Source organism: Xenopus laevis, chromosome 6S, assembly GCF_017654675.1.
Source record: "Xenopus laevis strain J_2021 chromosome 6S, Xenopus_laevis_v10.1, whole genome shotgun sequence".
Classification (NCBI taxonomy): Eukaryota; Metazoa; Chordata; class Amphibia; order Anura; family Pipidae; genus Xenopus; species Xenopus laevis.
This window is the reverse complement of record NC_054382.1, coordinates 31,507,173-31,527,133: the sequence shown is the minus strand read 5'-3', so window position 1 is coordinate 31,527,133 and position 19,961 is coordinate 31,507,173. Positions and strand designations below refer to the sequence as shown.

The 19,961-nt window shown below is 41.1% G+C and overlaps 1 protein-coding gene across 1 annotated transcript in view; it reads right to left on the bottom strand.

Moving 5' to 3' along the window:
• The window catches only part of itgb8.S (integrin subunit beta 8 S homeolog), an 80,049-nt gene extending 72,703 nt beyond the window's left edge, over positions 1 to 7,346 (bottom strand). Inside the window, exon 1 of the mRNA XM_041567494.1 lies at positions 6,460 to 7,346. Coding sequence (XP_041423428.1) covers positions 6,460 to 6,565 — 106 coding nt within the window. The 5' untranslated portion in view covers positions 6,566 to 7,346. The remainder of the gene's footprint in view (positions 1 to 6,459) is intronic.
• Between the last annotated feature and the right edge of the window lie 12,615 nt (positions 7,347 to 19,961).

Genomic DNA, 19,961 nt, shown 5'->3' with positions numbered 1-19,961 from the left:
TTGTTGTCACGGGCAGAACATAATCTGATTTGTTCTTTTACTACTGTATTTAATCTGAATGATTAGTTGCAGGTCAGGAGATAGGGCCATAAGACCATTCGTAAGATAAGAAGCTTAAATCTGCATTTCTATGCTTAATGGTGGCCATAGACGCACAGATCCTATCCTAAGAATCGAGGATTCGTACGATTTTCGGATTGTGTGTGGTGAGTACAGACTTCTTTTGTCCGGCGTAGATCGGACAGGTTTGATTTTGACCTGACCGATCCAGCCGGAGCCCATTGCGCATCGTAATCGGAAAGTTCAGGTTACCCCCGATATATAAGAAAATCCTTTATCCAAAGATAACTGTCCCAAGGCTTTTTTTTCCATAAAAAATATTATTTTATTTAAATTAGCATTAAAATTCAGTTACAAACAACCCCACCAGGCCCTTATATGTTATCGCCTGAGAACTGGGGCGAGTCCCTTAGGCTTAACTAAATGGAAATCAGATGTGGACTCCCAATTGATGTATAATATATTACCCCCAATATAGCCATGCTCGTTAATGGCATATCGGGGAAAGATCCTTGGCGATCTTTGCGTTTATGGCCACCTTAAGCCAGAGATATGGACTACATTCCAATGTGCCTGACAATGCAATCTAACGGTAAGGGCACACTGGCAGATTCCGGGAGATTTAGTCATCCAGCGACTAATGGCGTCTTCTTCGGAGCAATCTCCCCGAACTGCCTTCCCCTACCTTCCCGCCGGCTATAATGAAAAATTGCCAGCGGGATGGCACTCGCGGCGCTTCGTTTTCCGAAGTTGCCCGAAGTTTCCTTGTGAAGCAACTTCAGGCAACTTTGGAAAACGAAGCGCCGCGAGTGCCATCCCGCTGGCGATTTCTCATTATAGCCGGCATATATATGGTCAGATATACATTTTGACAATTCAGCACTTTCCAATGGCTGATGTTTGGGTGCCTTTAAAGGCAACTGATCAAAATTTTCCACCTGGGCCAATCGACAAGTCGACTGATATTCAAGCCTTCTTCCACTATTGGTCGGCTCGTCTGCCGTCGTACACCCACCCAATATCGTACGGTAATTCGTTTCGTACAATGATTCCATTTGCAATGCACTTCTGACAAACAGCAAATGATTGAGTTGTTTATAGAAATAGAAAAGTTAGGTACACACTAATACTAATTTCTCAACAACTCTCCCCTATAGTTAACTAGATTTCTTTTTTTGTAATAGCAAGAGCTCTCCTTTACAAATCAAGTGAAAACAACGTTAATGTCATTAGAAAGCAAAGTCAATGTCTTGTAATTGACAGCAACCGATCAGATGTTGCTTTTAAACATAAGACTCAGAAATACTACTTGCTGAAGTGACTAGAAGCACATTTTCCACCTATCATATAAAACTCTATAAAACACTAATGAAACTTTGTTTGGCTTTGAAGGAGAAAAGTCTTTTAACTTAAAACCTTTCCTTCTCCTTTAATGCAACACACATCTTACTTCTTCTATTATCTGTGCGTAAATAAGACAACATTTAACGCTTATTTCTATGGGTCTCTATTGTAAACACATGCTGCATGCACTGTTCACTAAAAAGGTGTATACATCGAATACAGACTACATACAGATTCAGATACAGATTGCATACAAATTCAAAACAGAGAAACCAAACCTGGTGAGGGTGAGATGGGCTAAAAGGGGCTAAAGATCCCATCGCAATGCAAGACATGCAGTGTAAAGCCTTCTCACTAAAGGTATCCTTTATGCTTTATGCTGCACTCACAGCACTGCATGTCTCTCCCCATAATTCCTTATGTGAGAGTTAAAACCTTTCATTTTTGTTTTAAGGTGTGATAGGTGCGGCATGTAAATACATACACATACTAATCAATACAGAAGTTTAAAAGGGCCCTGCTCATTAGAGCTCAATTTCCCTCAAAATGTATATATACTTTATTTACACATAACAGCAGCAAAGTAAATTGTGACTTAAAACTACTAACTGGGATGCATGTTTCAGATTGTGAACATATTTTAAATACATTTTACATACAAGTTCATCTGAGGTTTATTATAAGCAAACATTCTCCAGAACTCTTATGGGCTTACTGATGTGAACAATGTTGATTACATGCTTCCAAGTTAATGAAGTCATACAAGCAGCGCCGGATTTGCGGGGCGGGCTCCTGTAGGCTGCGTGGTCATAGCACCCGACCACATGGTCCTAGTGCCCACCCTACCCCCAGTGGACGAACAAAAGTGCCGGAGACCTGAGGAACAGCGCATCCCCAGTGCTCCCCATATAGCGGCTGAGCTGCATGCTGCCCCTAATAATCTGCCACCCTAGGCCCAGGCCTTTGTGGTCTCACCACAAATCCGGGCCTGCATACAAGAATGATTCAGCCTAGTGATATCTAAGCAGCAGTCACTTTCCTTTTCAGTTAATGTACTTTTTTAAAGGTATTGTTGGGCACAACTTGCCTGACACTTTGGTGCTCCTGTCAGCACAAAATTGCACCATCCCAGGGTACTTATGTAGAAGCTTATTCGGTGCAATCTTACTTGCCTTCCTTTCTCCAGGCGTGGGCAGTTAAATGCACAGTACAGTGAAAAGCCAGATTTGTGTGTCTGCATTTGGCTTTCCACCCTGTGCATGCACCTGCCTGGAACAAAAAAGACAGAAGAAGCCAAAGAAGATGGTGACAAAAAATTTCTACAGGAATACCCCAGACCGGTGCAGTTTTTAGCCACCTGGGGCATCAGGTAAGTGATTAAAATCACTGGGGAGGGGCTAACATTTTGGCACCCCCAGTACTTGTAACTTTAGTTTACCTTTAAATGAAATCACTCCAGGTTAGTGTGGGTGAAGTACAGTTTTTGGCTGACAGAGGCAGTAAACCCCCACTGAGCACTACTGGGTCAATGAATAGGGTTCTGTTGAACATACTTTTTCCTGTTGTTTCAACTATGACAAGGCAATAAGGAGATTTTTTTGTTGTTGTTTGCAATGGAATGCAACGCCAAGTACCAAGAAAATCTCCTGAAAGAAGGGAATTGTTGAATCTGCCTGTTATATGGTATGCTAGGTTGTACCAACAGATGGAACCTATTGAGGGCACGCATCTTTACTGCCTCCTTTTAGGTCTCTGGGCTTTAGTGGGCTAGCTAAGGAGCTTAACAAAAGGTCTACATAGGGGCGACTTGGACCCCGTTGGCCGCCTTGAGGTGGGTCCGGTGACTCCCCCTCATCACCACGCTTACCATCTTCTGTCGGATCGAATCAATAGTGCAGTTTAGTTCTTTGTTGAGCTTTAGTTTCTTTCAATGGGCTGCTGGCAGTCAATGACATACTGATAGCCACTGCTCCCCGAGAGGATCAGGGTTATTTTGGGCTTCACATAAATGTAGGAATTCTATTCAGTAAATTGTAGGACCACTTTTCAAAGATCAAAGACATTTAGCCAGCTTTACTAACTAGCTTGATCCTTTACCTTAATCACATTCCAGAAATAAGTGTACAAATAATGCAGCAATATAGAAGGAATATATACCCTTTAAACTAAAGCCCAGGACAGATGGCCTCTCTGGTAACATTCAAGAGTTTTAGGATTATCCTCTCATTGGACAATAATAACACTATCAATTGCTCCAGCAGATTCTGCAGAGGAAGTGATTTTGAAATTAGACACAAGAGCATCATTTTACATTTGCTTTTACTCCTATTATGTAGGGTATTGTAATGCAGGTTCTGAATGCAGTATTCTCTAAGCAGCCTATTCAGTGCCATGTGATTAGATCTTACTAGATAAACAAAGCTAAAGATGTTGGCTAATGTAACAGCCACATTGTGACTTCACCTTCCCGCAGCAGGAAGTCATAGAGTAAATACTGAAGGATTATCGTTTTTTTGAACTGCAAGAATTCATGGGGAGAAAAGAGGAAACACAGGCTCACATCTACAGCACTCCAGTTGTTAATAGGGCAGTTAGCTTAAACTATATCATAGACAGACATTTAATCAGAATAATTTCAGTATAAGAATTTATTTGGGTTCAGTCTGTAAACTTCAGTACAAAAAAAATAAGTACTCAAAATCTATGATATACAAAAATGCCAGCATACTGCAAATTATGCTACTAAACTACTCTCTGAATAAATATAAGAGTTAAGTTAAACCTGAACTTTAATTCTGAACTGCATTCACACACACACACACTCGTCTCTAAAGTACCATTTCTGGCCGTCAGGATGAAGCAAAAGGACATCCCTAGGCTAAATCAAACCTTTCATTTGTTGCAGTTTCTCCTGAAAGCCTGTGCAGCTAATACCTGCTCATACGGATGGGTCTGATGTTTAAATGTACCACTGCCTGCAGAAATGTGCTCCTAGTATCCTTTGTTCAAAAGCTGCAGTGAGCAGCAGGGTGAGCTCTGTACTGTACATCTCTTTATGCTATAGGAAACACTTACGCCAGAGATATGGTTTTAATTTGTTGTATATGTATAGTGTAAACTCCGCGTAATACCCCCATGCAAACCTTTGCCAGTACGACAGTCTGTACAAACCGGCACCTACCCTGGATTTGTCTTTAATGGATATTATTATGCTACTGTTGATTCTTCCTTGTGAATCACAGAGTGCACGGTTAGTCTGATATTAAATTATTGCATCATATCCCCACTTGGATAAAACAATACAGCGTTATTGGGATGTGCTATTTAAACACAGTGCTTTTTGTTTATACATAGTAGGTGCTGCCTGTGATAACCCAGTGCAGGGTGTAGTGGAGCTGGAAGAATGTACACAGAGATACCAGACTGCAGGGTAGAAGTCAAGTGATGTAAAAAAAAAATCAGTTTATGATTCCAGCAAGCTTAGCACAATTATTATGGCCAACTTCACATCAAATCAAAAACCAATACTAGCAGAACCTTATATATATCTTATATATATCTATCTATATATATATATAGATATAGATATAGATATATAGATATATATATATATATAGATATATATATATATATATATATATATATATATATATATATATATATATATATAGATATATGTGTAGAAGCAGGATCAGCACACTCTGTTAGTAGTGAATATGTGATTGTTTATTCCACAAAAAGAAGCATTTTATCCGTCGGATAAAATGCTTCTTTTTGTAGAATAAACAATCACATTTTCACTACTAACAGAGTGTGCTGATATTGCTTCTACATATATTCAACATATTGATCATGCACCTCTGGCTTCATCTATATTGGAATGCGGGCAATGTGGGCCTCGTGTTTTTATATGGTCATGAAACGCCTCTGTAACTTATAATATCCTTATATTTTACAAGAGGGGTACTTTATTCACTATATATATATATATATATATATATATATATATATATATATATATATATATATATATATATATATATATTAGGGATGCACCGAATCTAGGATTCGGTTCGGGATTTGGACTTTTTCAGCAGGATTTGGATTCTGCCAAATCCTTCTCCTCAGCCGAACCAAATCCTAATTTGCATATGCAAGTTAGGGGCGGGGAGGGAAACTGCGTGACTTTTTGTCACAAAACAAGGATGTAAAAAAAATGTTTTACCCTTCCCACCCCTAATTTGCATATACAAATTCGGATTCAGTTTGGTATTCGGCCAAATCTCTTGTGAAGGATTCGGGGGTTCGGCCGAATCCAAAATAGTGGATTTGGTGCATCCCTAAGGGGCGGCATTGCAGGAACCCTAGGGAAAGGGAGTACATAAATGAGGGATAACGATGTCTATGGGATGCTGGTAGATGTGGTGGAATAGCTGGAGGGCTGCAGGCTGGAGCTCCCTGATCATTAGAGTGAAAATATCAGGCAACTGTTAACGTATAATAAGCGTATGTTGCAGTTTGACCTATTTTCCCCTTAAACTGAGTAATCGGAAAAGTAACATGCATGCCACTGTACAATGGGTCAAACAAAAGTGCTAGGCTGCCACTGATTCCAAACCACAAGGCTGAATGTGAGTATGATGAACTGATTCATCCGACAAGATGTTCATGCCGCTGGTCACACTGGGGCTCATTTATCAACACTGGGCAAATTTGCCCATCCATGGGCAGTTACCTATAGCAACCAATCAGAGATTAGTGTTTTAAAGCCAGCTGCAAGTAGAACAATGAATGCTGCAATTTGATTGGTTGCCATGGGTTACTGCCCATGGGCAAATTTGCCCAGTGTTGATAAGTGGCCCCCACTGACTCCAGACACACACATATATATATATATATGGATGAAGGAGGTGTGAATAATGGAAAATGCTTAGAATAGTGGCATTTTAACCCCTGATGACTAGTGACCCGTGCATAGAGATAGTACACATGTAGCTGGCCAATGGAGTCAAGCAGTAAGTGCAGGGCACTGGCACCTGTTAGTGGATCACTCACCAGACTGGCAGAGTCCCAGTAGGAGGAAGAGGAGCCCGAGGGCCGGCAGGATTCTCACAGGACACCGGGGGGAAGCAGCACAATGAGGAGCCGCTGCTGGGCTCATTATAGTCCGGCTCAAGCAGGTTTTTGGGGTGCAAAGCAGAATGTGTCCAATGGGAATGGGATCCTTGGCAGTTGCTGTCTCCAGAGTGAAGATATTCTCGGGACGATCCGACTTGCATAGCGGCTACCCACATGTGCCCCTCACCAAGCGCTCCATGTGCAGTAGGTACCGAAGTGCTGCCAGTGGAACGTGTCCAGCCCTGATTCCATTCCCCGCCGGCACAATAACAAGTTCCTACCCCGGAGATGTGACTCCAGACTGAGAGTAGCGGAGCGCACAGGTGGGCTTATAAGCGAGCGAGTCAGCTCTATGGCACAGCTTCTGCGCATGCTCAGTGCAATCAAAGCCACTTAAAAAGAAAGCTCCGCGCCTTCATGCCACATCTTTGCTGAGGTACCAGTGGTGACGCTGCCCACTGACTGATAACAAAGAAACCTGTCCCCGGCTTCCTTGTGTATCGCAGCAGCAGCAGCAGGCGGGGGAGCTCATGCACTAAGCCAGGTCCTATATACGCCCGTGCCAGTTCAAGATCACGGTCCCGCTCAATGCAGAATGATTGCTGCTCGTGACCCGCTCCGGGTTCGGATGTTGCTAGGAGACCCGGACCTCACACTCTATAAATCCGCAAGGCTTTCTGTGTGAGCGTAGGCGGGACATTGGTGGAGCGTGATGTCACTGGAGCAGTCTCCCACTCTTCTTTGTTTCCCTCTGGCTCGCCCTCACAGGCTCCCTTGTTCTGAAGAAACCCCTTCATTGCCACAGGGGGGCTCAGGGTCACACCAGCCCTGCTCCAGGGAAAATAAAAACTCCTTCACTTTCCTTGGCCCAAGTGCGACTTTGAGGATTAAGGGAAAGCTGTGGGAGGGATGCTGGCTTCACCTAATACATATATTGGGCAAAAAACAAGGACAAAGCAAAGTGGCCCAGAACAACTACTACTCACCTGCTCTGGCAAAGACAAGTGCTCCCTGGTTGCACTGGATGCATTTGTCTACTTGTATCTGTTACTACAGGCAACCCAATCTGAGGCAATAGTAGTAGGGATTCACCAAATCCACGATTTGATTCTAGATTCTGCTAAGATTTCACCCTCTTCAGCAAGATTCAATCGAATCCAGGCCCGGATTTGTGGAAAGGATTTATTTTTAGGGGGGCAGCATGCTGCCTAACCACACCCACATTGGTTCAAAAACACTGGGGATGCGCTGCGGATACATTTTTTAAATTTCCCATGTGCCAATCACCATTGCTCCAGTCAGATGATGAAAATTTGCACAAATAAAGGGGAGGGGACAGGGGTGACAAACGACAGTGGGCCTAAGGGCGCCCACTATGTAAATCCGGCCCTGATCGAATCCAAATGCCTGGCTGAACCGAATCCCAAAAATCATGTGGCTTTTTCTTTGCACAAACACAGTGTACATGGTTCTCTTCCCCCTCAGTGTCGGCCCTCTTGCTTCTAAGCATTTAGCCTATTTCGTGGCCATTCCCTATTTCTTTTTGTAATAATGGAAGAATATAGTAAGTAGGGATGCACCGAATCCACTATTTTGGATTCGGCCGAACCCCCGAATCCTTCGTGAAAGATTCGGCCGAATACCGAACCAAATCCGAACCCTAATTTGCATATGCAAATTAGGGGTTGAAAGGGGAAAATATTTTTTATTTCCTTGTTTTGTGACAAAAAGTCACGCGATTTCCCTCCCCGCCCCTAATTTGCATATGCAAATTCGGATTCGGTTCGGCCGGGCAGAAGGATTCGGCCGAATCCGAATCCTGCTGAAAAAGGCCGAATCCCGAACCGAATCCTGGATTCGGTGCATCCCTAATAGTAAGTAGATATATAAGTCTAGGAGAATAAAGAGGTTGAGTGAGGAGAGAAGGAATAATAGTTTGGAAAGTGGGCCCACAGTCTAAGGTTTTCTGGTAGGCCCCTGGCATCCCAGTCCGACACTGTTCCCCCTTGTTTCCCTACTGTGCATATGCAAGTTAGGGTTCAGATTTGGTTCAGTATTCGGCCAAATCCTTTGCAATGGATTCTTGTTTTGTCCAAATCCTAAAACAGTGGATTCAGTGCATCCATAGGCAAATCCCACTTCACAGCTGCCACATGCCTCCATTTTAGGCTACTGCTGGGTCTGGATGGGTGCAGATCCAGGCATGAGTGCACCCAAGCTTTCTACGACAGGTCAAGCCTTGCCTGCCTTCTTCTCCCAGAAGGTCTGCCTGACCGGAGCTGGCAGAGCAAATAAAGATAATGTAACGCTGACCTGGGCTATCCAGACCACAGATAGTTAAGTGTCCAGCTAGTTATAGGAGCATGGGTTACACTGCGACTCACACTTCAGGTCAGGGCCTAAGTGGAAGGTTCCCATAGGGATGTAGTGGAACTACAACAATCAGGATACTGTACAAAAAATAGGAATGAATGGACACCAGGAGGTTCTTAGTATGAACAAAAAGGATGATTTATTTATACAAGATAAATTACCACAGGTTTTACTCACGTATTAGGAGGTTTTAGTATATCAGATATGAGAATGGATAGAGTAGGATGATACAGCAATGAAGGATGTGACTCTCATAAGGCACAGTATTCAAGTGTACATCAATTCTCTCAGGCCGAAGTGGTCCGGATCCCATCCAGTGGAGTGGTTAGGGAAAAGAAGTCTAGCCTAATACCATATCCACAGTGGTCCCTTCACTAAAGGCATACAAGGAAGCCTTTTGGGAAGCTACTCCCTGCTACTGCTCCTCGATGGAGCACACACCTGCTCTTGCTATATAACCTGTATTTCTCACTCTCCTAGAGAGTCTATAAAAGATCTATCCTGCTCTTACTAATCCTCATTCACAGGGTTCTCTGGTCCCTGACTTGAACACTAAAGGTACAGGTCCCTTTAGGGCGGTGGCTTTACTGGGCCTTGGTGTACCCAGGCTCAATGGGAACAACCTAGCTGGAAGGACACCAAGAGCTATGAGGAAGACCCACCCCTTTCCAGACAGGAGCCTGTGTATCAATCCGCCCCTGATCATTATCACCAAACAACACTGTCCTATTCTAATAATAATAGAATGCATTAGTTCTATTTAGATTGGCACTCCTATTTGAAAAGCAATCATATTGACTCCTACTGCAGTCATGGGAGCAGCATAAATTGATTTAATTGTTTGCTGCAGATCAAGTACCTGCCAGCAAGCTACATGGATTCTATACTTTCCTCTTTGATTTGTGCTGTGGCATGTGTTTCCTGACAACACAAATTAACATCATAGAGGGATTTAATATATATTTACAGTATAAATGTATAGGATCGGAATTATTTGGAATGCTTGGGACTTGGGGTTTTCCAGATAAGGCATCTTTCTGTAATTTGGACCACATACCTTAAAGGGGTGGTTCACGTTTGAGTTAAATTTTAGTATGATGATGATTATTAATTGTAGTTTTTGAGTTATTTAGCTTTCTATCCAGCAGCTCTCCAACAACTCTCCAAATTACCCTAGCAAACATGCATTAATGTGAGTAAGAGACTGGAATATGAATAGGAGAGGCCTAAATAGAAAGATAAGAAATAAAAAAGTAGCAATAACAATAAATTTGTAGCCTCATAGAGCATTTGTTTTTAGATGAGGTCAGTGAAGGCAAATAATTAAAAAAACTATAAAAAAAGAGAAAAATTAAGGCCAATTGAAAAGTTGTTAGAATTAGCTATTCTATAATATACTAAAAGTTAACTTTAAGGTGAACCACCCCTTCAAGGGAGATGTCCTTCCTATAACTCAGAGCTTTCAGTTTTCCTGTTAAGGAATCCTTTACCCAGGGCCGGCCTTAGGCCTATTGGACCAATTGGGACCAATAGGGCCCCGCACCTCTGGGGGCCCCGCACCACAGGGCAGCACAGATAATATTTCCCTCAGCACATGATGCTGCCTGGCCTGCCCCCAACTTTGAGAGTCCAGCCCATCCCCAAATCCATAGGTCCAGTCCACCCCCAACTCTGATAAGCCAGTCTATCCCCCAACTCCATAGGTCTAGCTTGCCCCCAACTCTCATAGGCCCAGCTTTCCTCCAACCTTGATAGGCCCTGCCTGCCCCCAATCCCAATCCAACAAAACCTGCTCCCAAGCTGAATTGGCCCAGCCTGCCCCAAACTAATTGGCCCAGTCCACTCTCCTATTTCCTCCCTCTCTCTCTTACCCTGTGTGCCCCTATTATGTGCCCCTATTTCATCCCTCTCACTCTCTTACCTTGTCTACCCCTTTCCTTTCTATTTTGTGCCTGTATGCCCTTATTTTACTAAATACTTGGTGTGTCAGTAGCCAGCAACACTTTGTCTAGGGGCCCCGCCAACATGGTCCCAATTGGGCCCCACATTTGATAGGATCAGCCCTGCCTTTACCTGTAACCCAGAGTCCAGTCCTCTTAACTGTCACAGACACCAGGTGCAGTGCTCTATTTGGTTATATGCATATAACAAGCACATTGTATAACAGATACTTGCCACCTATTAATGAGAAAGAGTGATAAAAATATAGAAAGCCTGGTAGTTTTTTCTTATACAGTCTGAGAAACATACATAAAATGGCTTAGGGTGTATGGCACACTCAGCACTTTGCTTCTATTAGGGGTAGGGTTGAAAATGCTGTTACTTGCTTTCAATAACTTTACTTTCTGTTTGATGGGATTTCTTACAAGTTGCTCTGCACCTGCTACTAGCATTCTTACCAATATTTATCCAAAAATGGTCCAGCTATTTATCGAGTGGGTATAGAAATCCTTTCTGAATGAGGACTGAATCAGTATTGTCCCTGCATTGACGTTGGTGCGATCCAATTGTTTGGCTCAAGAGCAAAACAATTGGATTAGCCAGATATTGGGGCAAACACACACCAGGAAATAATCATATATTTATTTTGCTGTACCAAAAATAACACAGCTTTAGGGGTGTTTGCCTCCATTCAAGAATTACACACTCTCTCTAGTCTGTAATTAACTAGGGTGTGTACACAATCAAAGTATAAGCAAAATGAAAATATTTACATATAAAACACGGAACACGTCCTGTATCTGGGCCCTGCCAGTGATAGTTACATTACTGCCACCACCTCAACCTAAATATCTGTATTGTACAAAGTACAGTTTATTCATTCTATATATGATTGCTAATGATGATCCTGTGTTTGTCATGCCTATGCATTGTATATGTCCTCACATCCACTATATTGATTTCAAAGCTGCTTTACAATTTTAACCACATGCCTCAGTCTATGCTGAATTTAAGGCAAAAGTGACAGCACAAAAATCACAGTTTGTTCCTATTTTTGCACTGTTGCACACTCACGCCTGCTCAAGTTACCCCTGTCTGCCATAGGCAACGCATTTACCATTCAAATAAAGGTGAAGCAACTGCAGATGCGCAAGGACATTTTGACAAGTTTTTTTCTGTCCTGAAAGGACTGGGACATACATACATTTTGGATAATTTACTCACACTTCAACAAACTATTCACATCATTTGCTGCCAGTGTAACCATGTTTACAGCTATGAAAAACTTGCAGTGCACAATATTCAATAATGAACAGGGCAAGTAATTTATTCAGCAAACTAAAGTAACAAAGAATTTAACATCATAATAATTCACACATAATGGCATATTCATCTTTTAGCCAATCAAAAGTGTCAATTGCCATGCTGTGTATATATATATATATATATATATATATATATATATATATATATATATATATATATATATATAGTGAATAAAGTACCCCCTTTTGTAAAATATAGGGATATTATAAGTTACCGAGGAGTTTCATGACCATATAAAAACACGAGGCCGAAGGCCGAGTGTTTTTATACAGGTCATGGAACTCCGAGATAACTTCTAATATCCACATATTTTACAACCGGGGGTACTTTATTTATTATAATACACAAATTTCAATGAGTCATGTGACAGAAATGACATCAGAACTCACCGTTTATAACTGATGACATCAGAACTCACCGTTTATAAGAATATAATTTACAGGATATTCATGGCTTTTGTGTATTATATATATATAATACACAAAAGCTATGAATATCTTGTAAATTATATCCTTATAAACGGTGAGTTCTGATGTCATCAGTTATAAACGGTGAGTTCTGATGTCATTTCTGTCACATGACTCACTGAAATTTGTGTATTATAATAAATAAAGTACCCCCAGTTGCAAAATGTGAGGATATTAGAAGTTACCTCGGAATTCCATGACCTGTATAAAAACACTCGGCCTTCGGTGTGGTTTTGGAAATGAAAGCACAGTGGTACAATTAGTCGAGATTAAAATTTAGGGATCATGACCAGGTCTGGGAGGGAAAAGTAAGATTTTTTTTTTGTACATGTTAGGTTTAAGACAATGAAGGTTCATCCATAAGGCAGCAGTAGACATTCTTCTACCTTTTATGAACTTCAAATAAAAAAGGTCAGAGGCAGAGAAATCCTGTAGATCTGGGTATTGTCTCTGCCGAAGTGGTATACTATTAATTTTCCTAAAGTAATATATATCTACTGTGTTGAAAAATGGCTCTATAAATCCAGTAACCTTTGTGAAAAATAACAACACGTGATATTGCTCTTGAGACTGTCACCCTCCATGACCTGTTCAGATGTTCTAACATGCAACCTTTTGTCTGACTTTTCATTTATTATAACTTAAACCCCCACTAATTTAAACAGCACTGTAAAGTTTTCTTGAAATGCTTTGATGGAGAGAAAGTAAAACATGAAAAATGAATCTTGGAATTTCTTCTTACTTCTATAGATGTAAAGCTATTTTTCTGCCTGGGGCACTATTTCTTATGTAAGATGTGCTGTTCAGGAATTCTTATATAAGCTTTCTCTGTTATAAATTCTAAGTGGATTGAAGATAACACTTCAAAAAAAGAGATGCTTTTTGTTGTCTAAAACTGACTGTATTTTCTGACCCTATTAAGTAAGTAAGATATTTTAAACTGTTTGCTCTATGGGATGCAATGTTTCACTTTAAATATATGCTATATGTATATGCTATATATAGCATATTGGTTTCTGAATTAGTACACTTCATGTCTAAGTAGTCCATGTCAAAAAAGGTAATGTTTTCTAGTAACCCAGGAGGCATGGCCAAAACATCATTGCCCTCTATGATAATCTCTTACAAATACTCATCCAGGTGCCCTCAGTTCTTACAGAGTGCAATGATGTTTTAGCCCTACCTCCTGGATTAATATCAGCTTGGTAAACAGTATCACTACATTCTAAAATTCCATTAGTATCTAGGACAGAAAAATTAGAATTCGTCCTAAATTTCACCCTAATCAACCTTCATCCTGGGCTCTGTCCACTGTTAATAGTGGTCACCAATGGGGCTTTCCCTATCTATCTATCTATCTATCTATCTATCTATCTATCTATCTATCTATCTATCATCTATCTATCTATCTATCTATCTAAAGCATTTATCTGGGCCCTGTCCACTGTTAATAGAGGTCACCAATGGGGCTTTCACTATCTATCTATCTATCTATCTATCTATCTATCTATCTATCTATCTATCTATCTATCTATCTATCTATCTATCTATCTATCTATCTATCATCTATCTATCTATCTATCTATCTATCTATCTATCTATCTATCTATCTAAAGCATTTATCTGGGCCCTGTCCACTGTTAATAGAGGTCACCAATGGGGCTTTCCCTATCTATCTATCTATCTATCTATCTATCTATCTATCTATCTATCTATCATCTATCATCTATCTATCTATCTATCTATCTATCTATCTATCTATCTATCTATCTATCTATCTATCTATCTATCTATCTAAAGCATTTATCTGGGCCCTGTCCACTGTTAATAGAGGTCACCAATGGGGCTTTCACTATCTATCTATCTATCTATCTATCTATCTATCTATCTATCTATCTATCTATCTATCATCTATCTATCTATCTATCTATCTATCTATCTATCTATCTATCTATCTATCTATCATCTATTATCTATCTATCTATCATCTATCTAAAGCATTTATCTATAGTAATAAATTCTCAAGTGTGAATTAGTTGTTGGACCCATGGAAATAAGAGTTAAAAATACCTCCGATACAAACATAAAATTTTATAACCCTGATCAGAAATGCTACGAGATGTACTCTTCAACTTCCTGGATGTTTTTATTGCATCGTAAATACTGTTTAAACTGTGTGTTACAGAAGAATGCACATATTCCCCTGTCATTTCAGTTGTGGGAGGTCTAAGAGGTCTAGAAATATGAAGAGAAGTTCTGGTATCTTTTTTATATTTCTATATTTCATAGGCCTTATATGTAGAAGAGGCACAGCAATCATTTTTTCATTGTCAACATAATATACAGTATACTTCTTTATTCTGAGCTCAATTAAACTAAGAAAATTAATGTTTCAATTTTACTGTTATACTTCTGTTAAAATTGCATTGACTAGTCTCTGCTTACAGTTTTTAATTTGGGATATTTACATCACATCATATTAAAATGGATACTTTATGGCCTGATTATGTAGGTTAGATTCCTGCCATAGTATTTAGATGTTTCAATGAAAAAAAAGTGAGGAGCGTTGTTATTTTTATCTTGTAGCTGGGGCAGTGGACCTGGGGGGGATGTGCTAGATCCCTGATGTAGCAGCCCCAGTGGGTCCCAGACCCCCCAGTCCAATGCTGTTTTTTACAGTTGAATTCTAATCATAGAGTCAGAAAAAGAGTGGCAGCTATTGAATCTTGCAAAAAGGAAAATTCTTTTTCAGGGTACACTTACAATGATGCTGGTTATAGAGGCATGCAATCAGTTAAAGAAGAAAGGTTCCTGAATCAGATCAGTTCGGAATCAGAAAGAACAAACTACTAAACTATTTCATCTATGAAAATGGGACCTTTCTTTAAAAATTTTTGATCTGCAGTGAGATGTCCAGTTTCCCTCCAGGATGCTTTTTAGCTATTTACAATTGTTTCATGTATTTCCATCTCAATTTCCTAGAGGAATAGTTTAACTGGTTGAAACAACCCTGGAGAGATATTTCTTTAGACCTGACTTATGGATGCAACTATTCTGGTGCTACACAATACTGCTTAATATTGACCTCAGTCCCTAAATGTGACCACACAGAAGCCAATAAAAACTGGCGATGGACCTGTGTATGGGGCTCTTCGACAGGACTGCAAAAATTTGAGAAATGGTGAAAATTTAGCAAAAATTGTGATAGATGTTTTTATCACAATGACTTTTTAATCTTAGTGATGTTTTTGTTGTGAAGTAAATGAAAGGCATTTTTTCGTGGCACCTTTTTTTCCACTTTTTTCCTAAAGAAGTCTTGTTGACTGTAGTGATGACAAATCTGCAGTGGCTCTTGAAACTCAATGCTGAGCAGTCAAGCATTAGGGTCCACACTGGGCGTTTTGGGGAGATTTGGTCGCCTGGCGACTAATCACCTCGTCTTTGCGGTGACCAATCTCCCCAAACGCCTTCCCTGACTCTGTGCCGGCTTAAAATTAAAAAACGGCGGCGCTAATCACCACCATTTTCCGAAGATGCCTCATGAGGAAACTTTGGGCGACTTCGGAAAACGAATCGCCGCGTGTGATTAGTGCCAGCGTTTTTTTCATTTTAGCCGGCGCAGAGTGAGGGAAGGAGTTTGGGGACATTGGTCGCCGCAAAAACGAGGTGATTAGTCGCCAGGCGACCAAATCTCCCCAAAACGCCCAGTGTGGCCTCACCCTAAAGGAAAACAGTACACTGAAATCCAATACTTCCACTTGCATTGACTCAAACAGATAGCTCTCCAAACTCTAGCTAAATGACACAAAAAGCTCCCAGGTTCAAGTTGGTGAATGTGGGATTCTAATTCTAATTTGAACCTTAGTAAATCTGCCCCTTGAGTTGAAGTCAAAACTGCTGCAAAAAGGCGGTAATTGTGTTATAACAGTATTCCTTTGATCCATCACTGTTCCTCTGGCTAAGTGTGCCCCTTTATTTATGTTTGGTAGCTAAAAGATTGGGCAATGTTTGTCTACATGATCTGAAGCATGATGAAAATTGCTACAACTGCCACACCTTTGGAGAAGAACCTGTTTGAAAATGCTTTTGTTTCTCTCTCTTTTATTTTTGTAGTCACTTATTAGTTCTAGGGGTAAGGGCAGTGCAAAAAGACACAAAATATGTAGAAGAAATAAACAGGTAGAACTTTTAGTCCAAGCTACCCCTTTCTGCATAGTAGAAATGTCAAGAACAACGAGACGGAAATAACTTGGTTCTAAGATTAATTTATTGTTAATAATGTTTCAATACAACAGGGGTTATTAATAAGAGATTTAGCTGAAATTATATTATATTATTCATATTTGGAGTTAAGCAATTTAATTTACTATTCCTGCACAATATCATCATAACTTGCATTCAGCCAATGTAAGATGAAAGTTCAAAAGGAGTAAAATACTGTAGAAGGAAATACTTGTCCTTCTGGCAGGGACCAATAGGGCACACCCACCCCTTATTTGAAACACAAACATGGACTGTAGCAGATCTATAGGGAAAATGTTTAAAGTTAATTATCATGTTTAGCCCAAAGTAAAGCCAACACTATATACTATTCACTATTGCCTACAAGATTAGGGGGATTTCACTTATCCTATATGTCTCCTTTTATTTCTTTGTAAGTAGCTTCCCTTTTAGTAATGCCTTGCTGGGTTTTTTCATGCTTTTTATATAGCATTGGATTGCAGGGGAAAAGTGGCCTTCACATGTAGTAAGACTGCTGGATCTAGACTAATGTTAGAGAGAGACACATGTGACATGGGCATATGGAGATCCCAAAAACAGATTTATGTTCATATTTAGAACATTATTTGTGACAGAGTCTGTGAGCAATGAATACCCCCGAATCAAGTCCTGCCCCTTAATAACTGTACCAAGGCAAAAATTCAGTAGCCAAGCTACTGCTTAATATGTTACTGCAGAGAATATCAAGTGAACGAAAAGCTGCCTCAGAGTTAGAAGAGAGGGTATCTGTGTCAGTAAAGGAAGCAAAAGTACCAACAAAAAAAAGGGCCCACCAGAATTCCCAAACCCCCTGATGTGCATTCTGGCCAAGGGGGCAAAGACTAATTAAGAGGCTGGGGGACCTGGGGTTCTTTCTGTGGCAGCCACAGTGGTGGCCACACATAAATTATGGGGAATTATTAAGGGGACAATGCTGATCTGACATTGCTTTTCCATTGAGATTATATGGGTCCCAATCCCAAACAGCAATTCATATACAGTGTTGGACTGGGATGCCAGGGGCCCATCAGAAAACCTTAGGCCATGGGCCCACCAGAAACCTTAGATTGTGTGCCCACTTTCCAAACTATTATTCCTCCTCTCCTCACTCGACCTCTTTATTCTCCTAGTCTTTTATATCTACTTACTATAATCTTCCATTCTGCCTCTTTTTTCCCATAAAGAAATAGAGAATGACCATGAAATAGGCCAAATGGTTAGAAGCAAGAGGCCCACTGACACCTGGGCCCACAGGGATTTTTCCTGGTATCCTGGTGGGCCAGTCTGACACTGTTTATTTATAACTAGAAAAGAAAAACTGAAAACTTGTCTCTGAGGCTGTTGGAAAGTACTGAGCTTTTGAAAACCTACTGCTGCAGCCTTGAAATGATAATTATGTGCTGAAGGGAAACTCCCTTATATTCGGCTCATGACTGTTCTTTTAGATCTTGTTAAAAAAAGATAATAAATGCAGGGAAGCAGGAACAGATCAAATGCACAAAATAATGAGAAGTAATTTAATCTAAAGTGAACGTAAACATGAGCACAATACCTATCAGTGTTTCCTGGCCATACACATTTTAGTTCCAGTTTCTTTTTAAAAAAATAAATTCCCTGAAACTTGCAAGTTAAAACTAAGGTAAACAGCATATTGCAACTCCAGGAAAGTTCATGGTCACAATGGAAACAACTCAAGCATGAAGTGCAATAGGCAAACACATTGCCCGAAAAGAAGTCTTTAAAATGTGATTAGAATCTAAAAAACTTTCCAATAGTAAGGGTTGACCTTCTGTGCAGGAAAACAGCAACAGAAAAACTTTATGCCAGTCACCTATCGTAGTGTATGGAAGGTAACTCACCCTGGTGGTCCAGCGCCGCTCCTCTTCTCATGCGCTGCCTTCCCCTTAGTGTGCGTGCAGCACGCACTTCCGTGATATGTAGGCGCATGTAATGACGTCAGCGCGTAAAGACGCGAAATTTAAAAGTATTAAAGGGGTACTTTACTGTTTTGTCATTGCCTGTGATAGGATTGTTATCCTGGTGCTTCTTAGCCTTGTGCTTTCTGTTCCTGAACCTAAATCTTGTTTGATAATCCGTGTTTGACCCTGCCTGTATACTGACTACTCTGAACTCTGAATATTGTCCCAGCCTGAACTTTGACCACTCTTTTGCCTGATCCCATCTGTCTGATTGATACCCGGTTTTGACCCTTGCCTGCCTGACGATTCTGTTATCCGCCTGCCTCAACCCAGCCTGTCTGACCATCCGCTTGCCTTGTCCTTTGTACCGTGACCTTCGGCCTAAAGACTCTGCTAAACAGCCGTGCCCCTTCTCCAGCCAGAACATCTCGCCTTGCACCCCTCGTTAAGTCCAGGTGGCACCCAAGTAAGCTGAGGGCGCCTCCCGAAGCCCAACGGTGGTCACACTACTGGTGAAGCCGAGCCGAGACCAGGGTGCTTGGCACTTGTTCTGGTATTGGGTGCCGGCTGTGACATTATCACGGGCCATGGAGGACGAAAGTCTAGACGGTGCTTCTGCTGCTGCTTCTGTTATGCCTCCTCCAACTACCACCGAAGCACTCCTTACTGCCCTGCTTCAGCGCATGGAGGACCATGAGCGGAAACAAAACTACTTGCTTCAGGGGTTTCACAGTCTGACCCGCAAGCTTGAAACTTCACAGCAGCCAATCAGTCCTGTTGTTTCTTCCCCTGTGGGTTCCTCTGCAATGTGGGGTAATTCTGCTAGACCCCAGGAACCCAAAATAGCTTTTCCTGATAAGTTCAGTGGGGATAGAGCAACATTTTTTTTTACCTTGGTTTCTTCCCTTACTCATTTCCTACAGGTGAGGAGAAAGTAAGGTTTGCCATGACCCTATTACAGGGTGATCCCCAAATTTGGGCTCTTAGACTTCCCGCCTCAGATCCAGCCCGTTTCTCCTTAGATACTTTCTTTGAGACCATGGCCATACTTTACGATAACCCGGATCGTGCCTCTTCGGCCGATACCACGATTCGTAGGTTACGTCAGGGGAAACGGGATGCGGAGATTTACTGAACTGAGTTCCGCCGGTGG